Source organism: Felis catus, chromosome C2 (assembly GCF_018350175.1).
Source record: "Felis catus isolate Fca126 chromosome C2, F.catus_Fca126_mat1.0, whole genome shotgun sequence".
NCBI lineage: Eukaryota > Metazoa > Chordata > Mammalia > Carnivora > Felidae > Felis > Felis catus.
In genome coordinates, this window is record NC_058376.1 from 112721943 (window position 1) to 112738305 (window position 16363).

The 16363-nt window shown below is 39.3% G+C and overlaps 1 protein-coding gene across 1 annotated transcript in view; it reads right to left on the reverse strand.

Annotated features, from left to right (window-relative positions):
• Nucleotides 1–254: 254 nt before the first annotated feature.
• MED12L (mediator complex subunit 12L) overlaps nucleotides 255–16363 on the reverse strand; it is a 335495-nt gene continuing 319386 nt past the window's right edge. Inside the window, 3 exon segments of the mRNA XM_045037430.1 lie at nucleotides 255–2008; nucleotides 4555–4636; nucleotides 16039–16125. Of these exon segments, the coding sequence (XP_044893365.1) occupies nucleotides 1956–2008; nucleotides 4555–4636; nucleotides 16039–16125 (222 nt within the window). The 3' untranslated portion in view covers nucleotides 255–1955.

Consider the following 16363-nt stretch of genomic DNA (forward strand, 5'->3'; position numbering starts at 1 on the left):
TAAATACCAATAATTCTTGAAAAGAAAATCAGGACGGAACATGACTCACTCACTAGGCACAACATTCACATTTCGGTTGTTTTGCCAAGGCAATTATTATATGGATATATTACTTTGAAGAAAAATAACTTCATGAAATCTAAGTATGATTCTCAAGAGGGAAAAAAAAAAAAGCACAAAACCCCCAAAACCTGATATACAAAACCAGTTGAAATGTAAAGATCTGTCTTCCGAAAGCAGATAGAGTATGTTAATTTAGTGAAAAGAATGGTCTTTAATGTTTTGGCAAAGTCTTTTCCAGCCCAGAGTAAACATGAAATGAGCAGGCTGGAGTGCATTATTTCACAGTGTACAAAGCAGTTCACATGGGTGCTGCCACAGCAAAGTAAGCGGACATGTATTTGAGGTCGTTTGCATGAGTCAAACTTTGCAATGAGTAACTCACCTAGGAAGATATAAATTATTTATATAATGATCTGCAAAAGAAACGCTCTAAAGTTGTTCTAGCTATGTTTTAAAAAAGTAGTTCTACGTGGTTTGCTCATTATAGACAAGTCTATTCACAGTATGCTCAACTACATTACATGTAAAATTATATGGCAAAAGAAAATGAATTAACACAAAACATGGGAAAATATCCCCCACATGTTTTAAAATGCCCTGCAATTTTCACATTCAAAATTTTATGCATCTAAATCTAAAAAAATATTATATGGAATACTCTTAAGTTACACAAACTGATAATAATTTACTGTATTTTTTACTCTAATAGGAGCAAATTACCACATACTTGAACAAAGTTAAAATAGTTACTATTTCTTTATAATAAATTTGATGTATAATTTACTTGTGCTTTTTGCACCAATTTATAAATACAGTATATGCAATACACAACCAAGACTGACACCAACATTAATAGTTAAATTCAAAATAGCAAATACTTACCATACAAAATAAACAGCAAATACACCTTTATGAAAACCAGAGCCTTCTGGACTTGGGGGCCAGATTCTCTGGAAACCACATCAAGTTTGAGCGCTGTGGAATCTCAGGCCAGCGGCAAGACTGTTTGTTCTCAAGTTGGCATAAGGTTCAGGAGAACCAAGTGTCCTTTTTGCCAAATCTGGCAATAAATAATGGGAACAATTCCACTGTGGCTTGTTCGGGCCTTTAGAATTTTACATGTTGTACCTTCACAAAGACTCTGGTCAATGATCTTGTAACTGAAAACAAACTCGAGTACAGCTACTTCTAACAGGCTTCCACAGATCTTAGGGTGGCTCTCACAGAAGCCTGGGTTTAAGTTCTTGATCTAAGAAATTTAAGTACTAAGCAACAATCTGTTTCAGCACCTTTTGACCACAACAAAAGCAAAGAAAAATCCTACATAAATAAGAACGAAGTTTATAAAGTGCTTATGAAATTACAAACATTTCAAATTAGAGCAATGCAAATAGATGTCCATTTCACCATCACAGGTGAAAGTAGAATAAATGGATTACTCTCCTGTCAAGATTGGACATGCCTTTCAAATCAGTAGTTTGGTCCAGCAGTTTGGGAAAAAAACAAAACAAAACAAACTACAAAAAAACCCTTCATCATTAATGAATACATGAATATTTTAAATCCACCATAATTCATTCTAGGAGATTCAAAAAAAAAGAAAAAGCACCAATTTCAAAAGATCTGCTACCAAGCTCTTCCTTGAATAGGCCTGCAGGATCCACATTTTTATACCTACTTTAAAGTTGAAAGTAACAAAAAAAAACCCCAAACCACACCTCCTCCTTTTCTCTTTGTTTAAATGCCTCTATATGAAATGTAGCACAAAATATAGAAAAACTTCAAAGAAAGAAAAGAACATAGGGACATTTCTAAAGATGACTGATGCATTAAATTTGATTTCCTATTTTTCAGTGCAAACATAAAACTTTAGGTCTTGTCCTCTTCCAGATTCAGAAGTGTGATGGATGCCCATAGGGAGTCACTCCTTGCTGTGGCTGGTTACCTAATGAGAAAAATAAATTCAAATAAAATTGCGGATGCAAAATTATACCACCGACAGATGCTACCCTCCTGTCACCGTTCTCAGTACCAGCTTCAAGAACAGGGGAACAGACTGGCCAGGGAGTGCACACTAGCCCAGAGACCTGAACGGTAAGGTCTAAAAATGGCAACTGAATTCATTCCACACAGACACCTGCTCTACATCAGAGTCCTCCGCCTGCCAGCACAAAGCCTTGGGACACTAACTGGCCCATCTAAAGTCTCTGTCTCTGAACTAAGAAACAACTCAGTACTAACATATGGAAGGACTCTAAGTAGTGTAAAATGTTGAAAGTTCCCAAAACTTTCACACTGACATTATAGTGAGAGAAAAGTGGTGTGGAATGGGAAAATCTGCAAATCGCCGTAAGATACATAAAAGAGAAGTGTACAAGGGTGTATACATGTGTGAGAGTGGTTGTGTGTGTCGACTCAAGTCTGTGCCTATGCATATGTGTACATGTGTGCATGTACACACACATATAGAAAAATACAATAGTAGGGACAAAGTCTCCTACAGAGACTTAGAAACAGCTACTGCTGGGGTGCCTGGGTGGCTCGGTCAGTTAAGCATCCGACTTTTGATTTCAGCCCAGATCTTGATCTCCTGGTTTGTGAGTTTGAGCCCTGCATCAGGCTCTGCACTGATGGTGCTGAGTCTGCTTGGGATTTCCTCTCCACCGCCCCCCCCCCACCCCTTCTCTGCCCCTTCAACCTCCTTCTCTCCCAAATTAAATGAAAGAAAAGAAAAGGAAAGGAAAAAGAAAGGAAAAGAAAAGAAAGGAAAAGAAAAAGAGGGAAGGGGAGGGGAGGGGAGAAACAGCTACTGCTTCCATAACTCTGGTGGGACTATTCAAATCCAAAGGCTCCATTCACGTGAGTGAGGATACAAAAGGGGCCATCTGGAGTTGTACAGTGTAGAGTTGAATGATGTGTCAGCAAAGTGGCCATCATTCCAAAGTGGCCATTATTCAACCAAGGAGGCTGGCATAACTGCTAATATGAGGGAGCAGAGTGTGTTGTGGTTAAGAGGTAGGCTCTGGAAGGAGACCATCTGAATTCAAGTCCCAGTTCTGCCCCTTACTTTTAGCTCAATAACTTGGGCCAATGAGTCCAACTCCCTCATCTAGAATATAGGGATAGTAATACCTAAACTCACAGGGTGGTTTTTAAGGAATTAAGTGAATTAATATATGTGAAGTCACAACGCCTGGGGCCAAAACAAGTGTTCCGTAAATGATGGGTTAAAACGAAAATGAGACCTGCATTTCATGAGTTCTGGGAAACAGGAAATAGAGGTAGATATGCTCCCAAAATAGGTGATACTGCATAAAAACCATAGGTACTTATTTCTAAAGAGAAGGGGAAAAAAACCCCTAAAATATAAGCATGTTGTCCCTGTGTTAAAATTTTACTCTCTCTTTAGCCAAGTGAAAGTAGGAACTCTCGAATAAAACAATAAAAAATTTTAACCTCACATTTGTTTAATAAACCACACCTATTACACAGTAGTTAGAAAAGAAGACGGATTTAAACGATTTAACAAATTAAATGAGGCTAAAAAAGGCAAATGTTTTTAAAGGGAAAAAAAGCAAGGTATATAAGAGGGGTACTCCCTCCACCAGGAAATCAACACGGACAGCAGCCAGGCAGAAAGTTAAGACGAAAACCAAGTTGCTCCTCAGTCACAAACTGACCCTCCTCCTGACAACATCCTCCCAGAGTCACACAGCTGCCTTTAGGACTAGCTGGTCTCTAATCTGCCTTGAAAAGGACACAAACTGAGACCCAGAACAAACTGCCAGTCCCGACAGAGCTGGCACCGGAATTTAGACTTAACTTCTGGGCCAATATTCTTTGCATCACAGGGGTCTGGCTCCCATTTCTAAAAATATTTCCCATCCTGTGATGGCAACACATGGGTGACTCAATTCATGGGAGCACACTGCCGACGTCTAGGTGAGGTGTGGTGAAATGAGTTGTTGGAACTGCTGTAGAGAGGCAGCACCATTAAACAAACAAAATTCACACCAGCAAAGCAGGCAGGGATTTCTCTGCCCCGTTATCAGGAAGGACGGGATGGTGCAGTGGCAAGAAGAGGCACGGTCTCAGTGCTGGCACTCCTCCAGGTCAGACACCGCACCTCCTTCATCAGCACACTTGAGGGCATCAGCCAAGTTGTTCTCCGAGCCTTCCGGCTTGATAAAAAAGGGTACCTGCAGTTCTGCACGGGTTTCCCAAATGCAAAGAAGCGTTTCTGGGTTCAGATGGAAGCAAGAGAAAACATCTCTGAACTCGAAAAAAAGATCGGGACTTTTCCAGGGCAGCGGGGGAAGCATTTGAACCAGACGGAACCCCAACAAAACAACAACCAGCCTGGACTAAAATGAAGATGAAAACGGCACCGAAGGAAGACAGTGCAGATTTTGCGGAGCCACCAACTTGTGTTTTGCCTGCTTGTTTTTAATCTCCGGGGAGCCATCTGTTCTGTGATGCAGGGGTACTTACTAGAAAGCTGCTTCTGGAGCTGCCGCACCAGGGCGGCCGTCTGTTGCTGCTGCTGGGTCTGCTGCAAGCCTTGCCTAGGAAACTGTAATTGCAACAGAAGATAGGAGAGAAATCAGCCCGTGGCGCCTGTCACAGACGAGAACAGAGACTCACTCCCGGGGCCGATCTGTAACATACCTTTCACGCTTTGAAGATCAAAGTGCCATGTCCAGTGGGCATATACTAATTTTCATCTACACCCTGATGTACACCTGGAGAACATCTCAAGTGCCAATCCATTCAAGATCCCACTCTCCAGCTGGTTACCAAGCATTTATTTGAAGAGGCTTGATGAAGGAGTGGCCCAGGGGTGGCCCAAGAGGTCAAATGTCCTTGTTATCTTACCCTTCACCAGTTGGCCAGTTACTATTATGATATTATAAACCATTTTCATTGGCAACATGAAAGTTCCCAGGCTGGAGGATTTGTTCAAGCACCACAGGCCTTGCCTTGCACAGATAGAGACAAGGATCTGGTGAGACAGCAGTGCCCTCCATCCAGGATTCACTGGGGACTATGTCCTCCCATGGGATGCAGGATGAAGGGCAGGCAGTGTTACTATTTTCCTTAATACAAAGCGGGAAAACAGCACCTTGCCAATTTTTTTCTATTGCCAAAAACGAGAGGGAAAAATAAAACAAAACTCCACCTTTCATTCATGTGGAAATGTTAGTAAACTAAAAAGGGGTTACTTTTCTATTCAGTGGTTTCTAGGTTTATTTGGAAATATTACCGTATTTAACAAAACCTAATATGCTACTATGTACTGAGAAATATTCTAGACATCATAGGTATACATTAGCCCATTTAAGCCTAATGAGGTACTACCTATCCTCAATCACTTATCCAAAGTCCTTGCATTTATGATTTACTATGACACATCCATAATAGACAGACTAAGCAAGGCCCAGGACAGTACTACATAAATCACTCAATATCTGCAGCAAAACGCACAACTCGTCCTATCAGGCAGGATAAATGAAAAGAGATTCTGTCTGGTTAGGTCAGCATTTACAACCAAATGGGTTCAGGTCAGTTTTTGCCGTTCCATGAGTCATAAATAAAATACCCGTTTCCATTTCAAAGTAAAACATCAGGCGTCTGTCTGGGTGGCTCATTTGGTTAAGCGCCCCACTCTTGATTTTGGCTCAGGTCATGATCTCATGGTTCATCAGTTTAAGCCATACATCGGGCTCTGCACTGACAGCATGGAGCCTGCTTGGGATTCTCTCCCTCCCTCTCTCTCTGCCCCTCCCCCAACTCATAAGCAAGCATTCTCATAAAATACATAAACTTTAAAAATAAAATTTCAAAATTGTTTGAATTTTAGAAATGAATATAAGGGACTGTGAACCTTTACTGCTACTATTCTCATTTAGAGATGAGGAAATTGAGGCTCCAAGGTGTTCAGCCACTCACCCATGTTTCCTGTCAGAATTGGGGCAGGGATTCCGACAAAGCTTTCTGGATTCAGAACTTGTTATTTTAACCACGATCCAGTGCTATCTTTAATTGGGAATACTAGCTTCCAATATTAATTTACTTGGAAATAATCACAGATTCTAAATGGTGGGCTGCAAAGGTGTCTAATCTTAACTTCTCATTTGATTAACTAACATATTGAGGTACATAGTACATAAATATTTAACATTTATTCATTCAAAAGATGCTTAGCTGTCTTCTTTCGTGTTCATTTAAAGTCTGTTCCAGGACCCCCCGGGTGGCTCAGTCAGTTGAGCCTCTGACTTTGGCTCAGGTCACGATCTCATGGTTTGTGAGTATGAGCCCCACAACGGGCTTACTGACATCAGCGTGGAGCCCGCTTTGGATCCTCTGTCCTCCTCTCTCCCTGCCCCTACCCTGCTCATGCTCTCCCTCTCTCAAAACTAAACAAACACTTAAAAAAATAATAAAATCGGGGCACCTGGGTGGCTCAGTAGGTTGAGCGTCTGACTTCAGCTGAGGTCAGGATCTCAACAGTTTGTGAGATCAAGACCCGCGTCGGGCTCTGTGCTGAGAGCTCAGAGCCTGGAGCCTGTTTCAGATTCGGTGTCTCCCTCTCTCTGCCCCTTCCCTGCTCATGCTCTCTCTTAAAAATGAATAAACGTTAAAAAATATTTTAAAAATAATAATAAAATATACTCCAAATAGAGTAATTCCTAGAATGAACCATGGTAGTCCATCTTCTCAGAATCTTTATTTTGAGGAGCCTAGGCAGTAACTAATACTTAGGAAGCCTGTGTGCAGTGTGCATGGGTGTGTGAGTACACATGCACACGTATAGGAAGGTAACAGGTGTTCTGCTGGGTGGCCTTAAGAGATAATTATTCTCCAGGGAACCCCATGACTATTGGGGGTACCTGCAAAGTCAAATCCATTTTCATAATAATACTAAGGCATTATTTGTTTTTGCTCTCTTTGTCTCAGGAGTGTACAATGCAGTTTTCCAGAAGCTATATAATGTGTGATATTGCAACAAACAATGTGTTTTCCATTTATCCACACATTTAAATAGAACTCAAAAATGTAAACAATGTCATTCTACTCACTTTATATTTTGAAAAATACTCATATTTTTATTATTCATTCATTATTCATAAAAGTGTTATTTCTGGTTAATATGTAATGAGAATTTTAGAATATATTACCAAATGTTAGTAATATTTCTATTTTAATTTCTAATACAACAAATATTAACAGACACATAAAACCTCTTTGGGTCCACAGTCATTTTTGAATGAGAAGGGGTTCCAAGGCCAAAAACTTTGAGACCAGCTTCCTCAGGCCCCCAGAAGGAAGTGGTGGGACAGGTCTCCAATCCAAAGTGCCGTCAGTTGTAGTGTTTTCCTACATACTTCTCTCAAGGCCACTCTGATACTAATTTTAATTTGCTTTCATCTGTATGTGAGTGTCAGCAGGCAAGACTTACAATTTCCCTGGGCCCTGGAGCACTTTCCACCAGGGAAAGAGAAAGTGCCACCGGTTCCCACAGAAACCTCACTGGTGAGTGTTTCAAATCAAGTCACCGAGCTTCTGCAAAAAACTGGCTGAAGAATGTCAAGCCATCGGGAAATTTAAAGAGTTACCCTAGTAGGCTCTTCCCCTTTCTTCCTGAATTAGAGTTTCTGGGGCAAAAGTGCTAGATATTTGCATTTGCAACTCGTTCCCCTAAGTGGTCTGATGCTTGGCTAGATTTCAGAACCATCCCTGAAGTAGGAACTGGAACTTTTTAGGACACACATCAACGTGGATCAGGTGAGGTTTCTTAGGGGTTCTAAAAATCACAGTCTGTGTACGTTTAACCTTTCCTACTTAAATCTGATAAAGAGGAAAGATTTTTCTAGACCCTATTCGTATAGGAGATGATCATGGTTTTGTTCACCTCTGTGCCTCTGCAGATGTTAATCCCTCCTCTAGAAACCCTTCTTTCCCCCTTCATCCTACCCTATGTGCTCCTAAAAATCTGCTTGTCCTTCGAAGATCAGCTCAAGTGCTCACCTACTCCCTTGGGAATTTGAAGAGCGAATCACTGCTCATGTATCCCTAGTACTGTGGAGATGCCTTTATTATCATATGTGGTGTAATGTGACAATCGCTTCTCTCCCTAGTTTTCTGGATTTTGCTCTTCTTGGGGGCAGCGTGCTCTTGCTGCAACCACAAGACAAAGCACAGAGCTCAACAATGTCGGTCAGGTATAGCCAACTAGCCAACAGGACATAACTACTCTCCACTAAATACATTCTCTGATGAACTAAAAAAAAAAAAATTTACCATTTTATTATGATGTATTCTGACTAATCCCTAAATCCTTATTTTGACAACACATGCTTATTCAAGAGTGTTTAATATTCCTGCTCAATCATTACTAAGGCACAGTACATATCTAAGTAGCAATTTCTACTTAAATAATTGTCATTGAATCGTTTTTATCTCAGAAAAGCTGGCTTCTTTGGGCGTGTCTTTGCAGCAGCAGACACCAACTGGTCATAAGGAGCAGCAGGGCTGAAGAAAGAGTGTTGGGCCTTTCTACCCCCCCCCCCCCCCCAGCTGGTTTAGACACCATATCTTCTGAACGGGTAATAAGTAGGTGGGGCTTTTTTTTCCTTCATTGCTACGGCATTCAACAAACAAGTCAACAACAGTTAACCAAATCCAGGCACATTTTTGGGTCCTAGGAACACCAAAGAGAGTAAAGCACAGTTCCTGGCTCCTGAGTGCTACGTCCTAAAACCTATGACCACACTATCGGCGAGCAAAAGACAAAGCACCAAGGCAACATTTACTTGAAACCTGCACGGCCAACTGAGAGAGTCCAGACAGTTTTAGGGTACTCTGATGAATGGAACACAACCTTTCATCAGTACCAGTTCCAGCACCATGAGAACCCCTTCACTGAGTGCCTGGCCAGAAGTACATGTGCTCCCATATTGCCATTTGCAAGGTGACACATTCAGAAAGGACCAGCAGCAACAGATTTCAGACTACCAGGCATAGGACTTATTTGCAGTTTAGCTACTAACTTGCATGCAGCCATTTTTAAAAAATCTGTATATAGTTTTTAGTGGGGAAAAAATATATATATCTGTCCTATTACCAGAAATCTCTCACACGTCTCCCCTATCCTTCATCTGGAAACTACTCCTCCTTTCCCTTCAAAAAGGAAAAAAAAAAAAAACCCACGAAAAAAAAATTCATGCAGAGGAAGGTAACATCGCTCAATAAATTTCTCTGACCTACTTTTTTCCATTTGAAAAGGAAAATAGTATCTGGCTAATTTAAAATTCTAGAGGCATCTGGCTCAATGTCTCTGAATGGAACATATGAATTTTTTGAAGACTGTATGACAATTTCACACATGATGTTTGGCTACAAAATAATGCAGTTAAGTACTGCTGCCATTATGCAAATTTTCATAAGGCATTATATTCAATTCAATACTGACACAAAGATCAATCAGTTTAAATAAAGCCAACTTTTTAAAGCTTTGTATTAGCATGCTTTCCAGGCCACCCAACTAGGACACTCTGAGTTTAAGATGAGAAGAAATGACACGGCGGGATGATGCAAAGTTTACTTTCTTAAAAGCTAAAAGCAGTTTTAAAGAAAAGATCACAGCCTGTTAACATAGTCCATCAAGAGTTAATTTAATCATCATGACTCAAAAGCTTACTGAAGCTACTTTTCAAGTCAAGAACTATAATTTAGGTCAAAACCAGAGAGGCCAAATATAATCTTCCAGCGAGGGTGCTCAGCCTTTCTTTCCAGGTGCTCTTCCCTCAGCAAACACAAGTCAGCCAAAGACTTGAGCAAGCGGGTAACAATACAGGCATGGATACTAAGCTGACACCACATTTAATCTGTAAGCACAGGCCTTTCTAACACTTCCTCTTTTCACAGAAAAGCTGTTTCCAAATGATGCTTTTTGAAAAAGTACCAATTTCTGTTCTAAGTCAGTTTTGACTCCTAGGGTCACTTTTTATAGCAGTGACCAACTTGCCTATGTGGGTGTTAACAATCACTGTGCCGCACGTCCCAGCAGCTGCTGTCAACCAGGGGGTAGTCAGAAAGCAGTCAAAAACTCCTACGGCCTTCCCAGGTCTGCCGCACTCAACCTCCTGCCCATCAAGGCTTCTCAAGCTTCTCATCCTCTTCCTGACCTCTGTTATGGGCTGAATCACGCTGTCTTGAAAAGCTTTGCTGGCACCGTAACCCTCAGGACCTTATTTGGAGATGGGGTCTTTGCAGAGGGTAATCACGCTAAAATGAGATCATTAGGATAGGACCTGATCCAATGTGACCGATGTCCTTATAAAGAAGGGAAATTTGGACATAAACGCACACAGTGAGAGTGTCATGAGAGGATAAAGGTGGAGATCACATCTGTTTCGATGACCAAGGAATGCCAAAGACCATCAGCAAACCACCAAAAGCCAGGGGGAGACTCCTGGAGAGGATTTCTCCCTCATGGCCCACAGAAGGAACCACCTCTGCGGACACCCTGATCTTGGACTCCCAGCCTCCGGAACTAGGAGATAACACACTTCTGTTGGTTAAGCCCCCCAGTGTGTGGTGCTTTGTTTCACGAGCCTTGGCCAACAAACACAGCTCCACCAGTACTTCTGCTTCTGCCATGCAGTGCCATTGCTCGACGGCTTCCTGGGATTCTAAGCTGTCTGGGGGCAGGGAGCATGCTACGTACTTCCTTACTGCGCTTATGACCTCTGGCCCAGCACCGGCCTCTTCTGTCCACAACGACTAAGCACTAGCTGAACTGACCCGTGAATGTCACCAGATAGCAGGACAAGTCATTGAGAGGGTGGTGGCTGGGCTACCGGTACCACTTCTCCCCTGTGACTGCATGAATCAGAACTCTGAATGAGTCAGAGCTGGCTTCTCGTCAACAGCCAGCTTACTGCTCAGTCTCCAGCAAAGAAACAATATAAAATTTTAAGAAATACGACTTTTTTTCTTAATACTGTTAAGGCTTTGTGCTACTGCTGTTCTGAAGATATATAATTAGAGGTAACTTTCTTCCTACGCTTCTACTTTCCTTCATTATAAGAAAACCAAAAGAAAAAAATATATATATCAAAACACCCCTAGCAGCATTATTTTTGAAATTGGAAACAATATCAGTGTTCGGCAGTTAAGTGGGGTGTTAAGCAAATAATAGCAGAAGAATATAGCTGACTTCACAGCAATATAAAATTACAAACATGCAGACTATGTTAATAAACTTAAAAGTATATATGTGGAAGCCAAATGAAAGTACACTGAAAAAAAGAACTAATTACAATAATGTAAAACTCTAAGTTCGTTGACATCCCTTTAAAACTTCTAATCCTGAAATCTGTCACTCTAAGTGGTATTCAAAATTTCCTAGCCTATCCTGACTTATGACATATACAATAGTTCTGCATTTGTACAAATAATTGCTGTCTAGATTAGAATATAGTGGTCTAAACATAAGACCCTGTGCTTCCAAGAGAACTTTTAAAAAAGACTTCAGGTCAACAGGAAGGAAGGAAGGAAGGAAGGAAGGAAGGAAGGAAGGAAGGAAGGAAGGAAGGAAGGAAGGAAGGAAGGAAGAAAAAGGCTGAAAAAGCTTGCTGTGAATTACACTATCCATGAAGACTGTTTTTTGTTTCTCTGGAATTACTTTACTAGAACACAGTGGGGAAATATCATGGGCCACGTTTTGACTACTCTGCTCAATCCTTAGGATGTATTTATTTTCAGCTAGTGAGTGAAATATAATCCACTACATGAAAAACTTCAATACTGTCTCCTTAGAGGTTGAAACTGAATAAATGTGATATGTATTCTTTACACATAATAAATATATTAAATATTTATGAGACTTTCAGATGAGTAGAAAAGATATTAAATTCCCTTTTATTAGATCTGCTTTATTTCTACTGGAACATGGGGATAGAGTCTCTTCTCAACTCTGTAAAAGCTGATCTTCTGCTTTAAATTATAATTAGGAAGTTTAAAGACAATTTCCAACCAGCCCTATAAATTTAACTTTGTGATAGAATCAATTTTTTTTTTTACCCTACCCAAAATAATCATTACATTTCAGGCACTTGATATCAATATCCATCTGTGTTTATATAACACAATTCTCTAAGAATAAAAACATTTTATGCATTTAATTTTACATATTTCCTACATGCTACATTATAAACCAACTAAAATAGTGTTTAATAAGAGGGGGATGAAAGGCCAAAAAGAAAGGGTAATAAAGATGTTGTTATCTGCTTAATTGCAGGTGTCCATCCAACTCAAGTTTTTCAAAATTATGAACTATTTTATAAGGACACGTGACCACAAATTAAAGTCAACATTTCTGACAAGTAAAACAGTCTTAGGATGACAGTTGTGCATCTGTGTGATTCAATATATGGATTTTAAATATGTGGAAAAAGTACAGAGTTTAAATATTAATACATTTAAATATGTAGACTTAATATAAGATTTTATTAAAATCTTAATTTTAATATTAATAAAAAATTTATTATATTTGTGAGCCACATATATGTGACTATGTCATGTATGTTTATTTACATATAGGAATTAAATGTCAAAAGCAGGTAAAAAGGTGCACTATCTTTCTGTTACATATTCAAAAGTAACTGAAGCAGTTCTACACTTCATGTTTGCTCCTCTGGTATACTAGGTACTATGCAATCAGTTTCTTATTAGCAATGGCTAGCCAAAGAAGTTATAATTCTTAAATTAATGGGTTCCTTATAATTGTCAATTAAGTGTTCACTTATGAATTTGCATGAAATCTCTGAAAATTTCTATTAGAGTTAACTTCCCCAGTTCTTTACGGAAGCCTCTGTTGTTCACATGGGCATTATGGCATAAGAAGTCTTTGTTTTAAATGAGAAAGAAAGAAAGGTTAAAAATTTGCCAGGTCAACATCAAATATCCCAAATGCTCAACGGGATATAATTTGCAGATGTTATCATTTATTTCTTCGTGTTCTGTCAAAATATCACTGGAATGTTTTGTTGTATTTAGAAACAAAAGAGTGGGGCTACTTTAAGCTTTTTTACTGCCTGATATAGTAAGATGCCTGGTAGAAAGTGAATTTTTATAGTGGCAAATGTAATCTAATGGATGCCCTATGTAACTGTGGAATACTGGGTGAAGGGGGACAAGAAGTTAAACTTTCCCCAGTAGCTGTAGATTTTAAAATCAAAGCATCAAATGTTAGGCTTCACAGTTAAACAATTTTATAAAGTTTATTTTTTTGAGAAAGATAGAGAATACGGGAAGGACAAAAGAAGAGAGGGAGACAGAGAATCCCAAGCAGGCTCCACGCTGTCAGTGCAGAGCCCGATGCAGGGCTCAAACTCATGAACTGCGAGATCATGACCTGAGCTGAAACCAAGAGTAAGACGCTAAACAGACTGAGCCACCCAGGAGCCCCTAGGCTTCATATTTAAAACACAACTTAGGGAGGGGTGTTTGGGTGGCTCAGTCAGTGGAGTGTCCAACTCTTGGTTTCAGCTCTGGTCATGATCTTGTGGTTTGGGAGATTGAGCCCTATGTCAAGATCTGGGCTGACAGTGCAGGGCCTTCTTGGGATTCTCTCTCCGTCCCTCCCCAACTCACTCGTGGGTGCTCTCTCTCAAAATAAATAAATAACCATTAAAAAAACAAAACAAAACATAACTTATAGAAACACAGAAAGACATATAGGGAAGAAGGGAAAGCTCTTCCTTAAATAGAATACAAACAGCTACATGCAGAAAAAACAAGAGTTATTAGCAAATCACCACTTTCGACTACCACAGTAAAACTTGACCAAGGGGAGGATAATTTAACAAATGCTGACATTAGTGGATAAAGGTCTGTGAGTAAAAGAACAAGGAGACTGTATCAAGCTATCCCCATAAATTATTTTTAACTACAGAAGAAAAATCAATTACCTTGTAGTAGAGATATGTATCATAGCACCTAAACACAAGGATTTAAGTAATTGCACCAGTGTTGTATATCCTAATGTGACACCTGAGAAAGATACAGCACCACCTCTGTGATACTCCTGCCAGAAGTGCATGATCTGAATCTAATCATGAGGAAATATCAGACAAATCAAAACCTGAGTTACACTCTACAAATTCTATGTACCTCAAAATGTCACTGTCATGGAAACAAAACAGAAACTGCAAAGACAAAAGGGGGCCGCAGAATCGATCCAGATTAAAGGTAAGTAAAAAGACATGAAAGTATGATTCTAGACCAGGAAAAAAACAAAAACAAAACAAACAAACAAACAAAAAAACTGGAGTAAAGAATATTATCGGTGCAAATGGCACAAGATGTATAGATATACATATTGTATATACAATTGTATATTTGCAAAAGATGTATAGATCGTAGCATTGTATTGATGTTAAGTTACCTGATTTCACTAACTGCACCAAGTTTTTCTAAGAGAATATCTTGTTCCTAAAAGACCACAATGAAGTATTCAGAGTAAAGAAGCACAAGCCTGCAACTTACTCATATGTACAGATCATGTGTGTGTATGTGTACGTGTGTATAGAAAGAATAAAGAAAATGTGGCAAAATATTAATAATTAGTGAATCTGGGAAGAGGATGTATGATAATTCTTTGTATTATCCTTTAATTCTTCTGTTAGCTTGAAATTACTTAAAAATACTTTATCTTGTTCTTGGGCTAGAGGTTAGGGTGAGGTAGCAGTATCCTATGCCAAGGAGTCCTTTCCACAACATTTGTAAGTCAGTCAACCGATCCCTGTTAATACGACTCTGATGATGAAGAATGTAGGCTGTGAATGTATATATATTGCCTCTACCTAAGAAAGGATTTTTAAGATGGATTGCAATAAATGTCACTGATACAGTAAACAAACAAATAAGTAAATGGAGCTAAAAAATGAACAAAACTGATTCATGATAAAGAAGAATTTCCTTAAAAATGGGGATCAAACTGGCCAAGGCCGAGGCTTGTAAAATGCATCTGAGGTGTCTTTTTCCAGTTGCCAATGCTCCCTTATCAGTTCTATTTGGACACTATCCGTCCTTTACCATGTAGCTCTACTGATCTTTCTCTACCACAAAAGTTGTGAAAGCAACCATCTCTTTGTAACCCTGTCCTGAAAAGAGTCTACACCAGGATTTCCAAGGGTTCACTAAGCCAGCTTATTTTAGATTGTACTTGCACAACTCATGTTACTCAGTTACCTTCAGAACAAGCATTTACTTTTACAGATATTTCCAATATGTAGCAAGTGATGTGACCATTGATGGTAGTAATAAAAATTCTTCTTTTTACAACATACTTATCTAAGTAAACTGAAAAAAAAGAAGCAATTTAAAGAAAAAAAATGCTTACGTAATAAAGCAGGGATATGGCATTTGTGAAAGTAAAGGGTGTTGTAATTATGGAAGTTCAGAAAACACTGATGCTATGCATTGAACATTTCATAATTTGACAAAGCTAAAGAAGTGAATTATGAGATTATGAATTACATGAAAATCTTATAGAAAATACCTGGCTGAAATCAGAGTTTCTTTATATCAGTAAAGATAATATTTCAGAAGGTACACTCAGTCTTTTTTGAAATTAAAGTAAAAACTCAAGATAACCTTGTAATAGATATACTAAATTATCATCTTAATACTGTTTAGAAAAAAAACTGCTGTCTCAACATAAATATTTTAGCCCATGGAACAGTCTGAAAAAATTTACAAAGGAAAAATGGTGTGACTTACTGAACCCAGAATATTTGTTTATACCTTTCTGGGAAAACAAACATACTATAATGATAAAGTCCTAGGGAACAATTCTAGGGTATATTCTGGCTACTTCAATTCTTAACAGTTTTATGGGACATGAAAAATGCAGCCTGCCTTTAAAGAAGAACCCCACATATTTGGTTCCACAACACTAGGCCTTACCAAAGGCTGCTGGGGCTGCATCGCTTGGAGACCAAGGGTCTGACTCTGGGGCTGCGGGGGCTGCTGGGGCTGAGGGGGCTGCTGCATCTGGAACGAAACAGGATTATACTTAAACAGAGGGGTTAATATATTCCAATCTCTTCTCTCCCCCTATATAACTTTTATCTAGTTATCTTGTTGCAACAAAAATGATACACACCTTCCTCCTGCATCTTTGTCTTAACAAACATTGTTCATTTTGCCAGGTCAAGACCTAAGTTGGCTCTCCCCCGGCAGCCTTCTTGGGTCCATACAACCCCAAGGATATACTTGGGGTAGAGATATA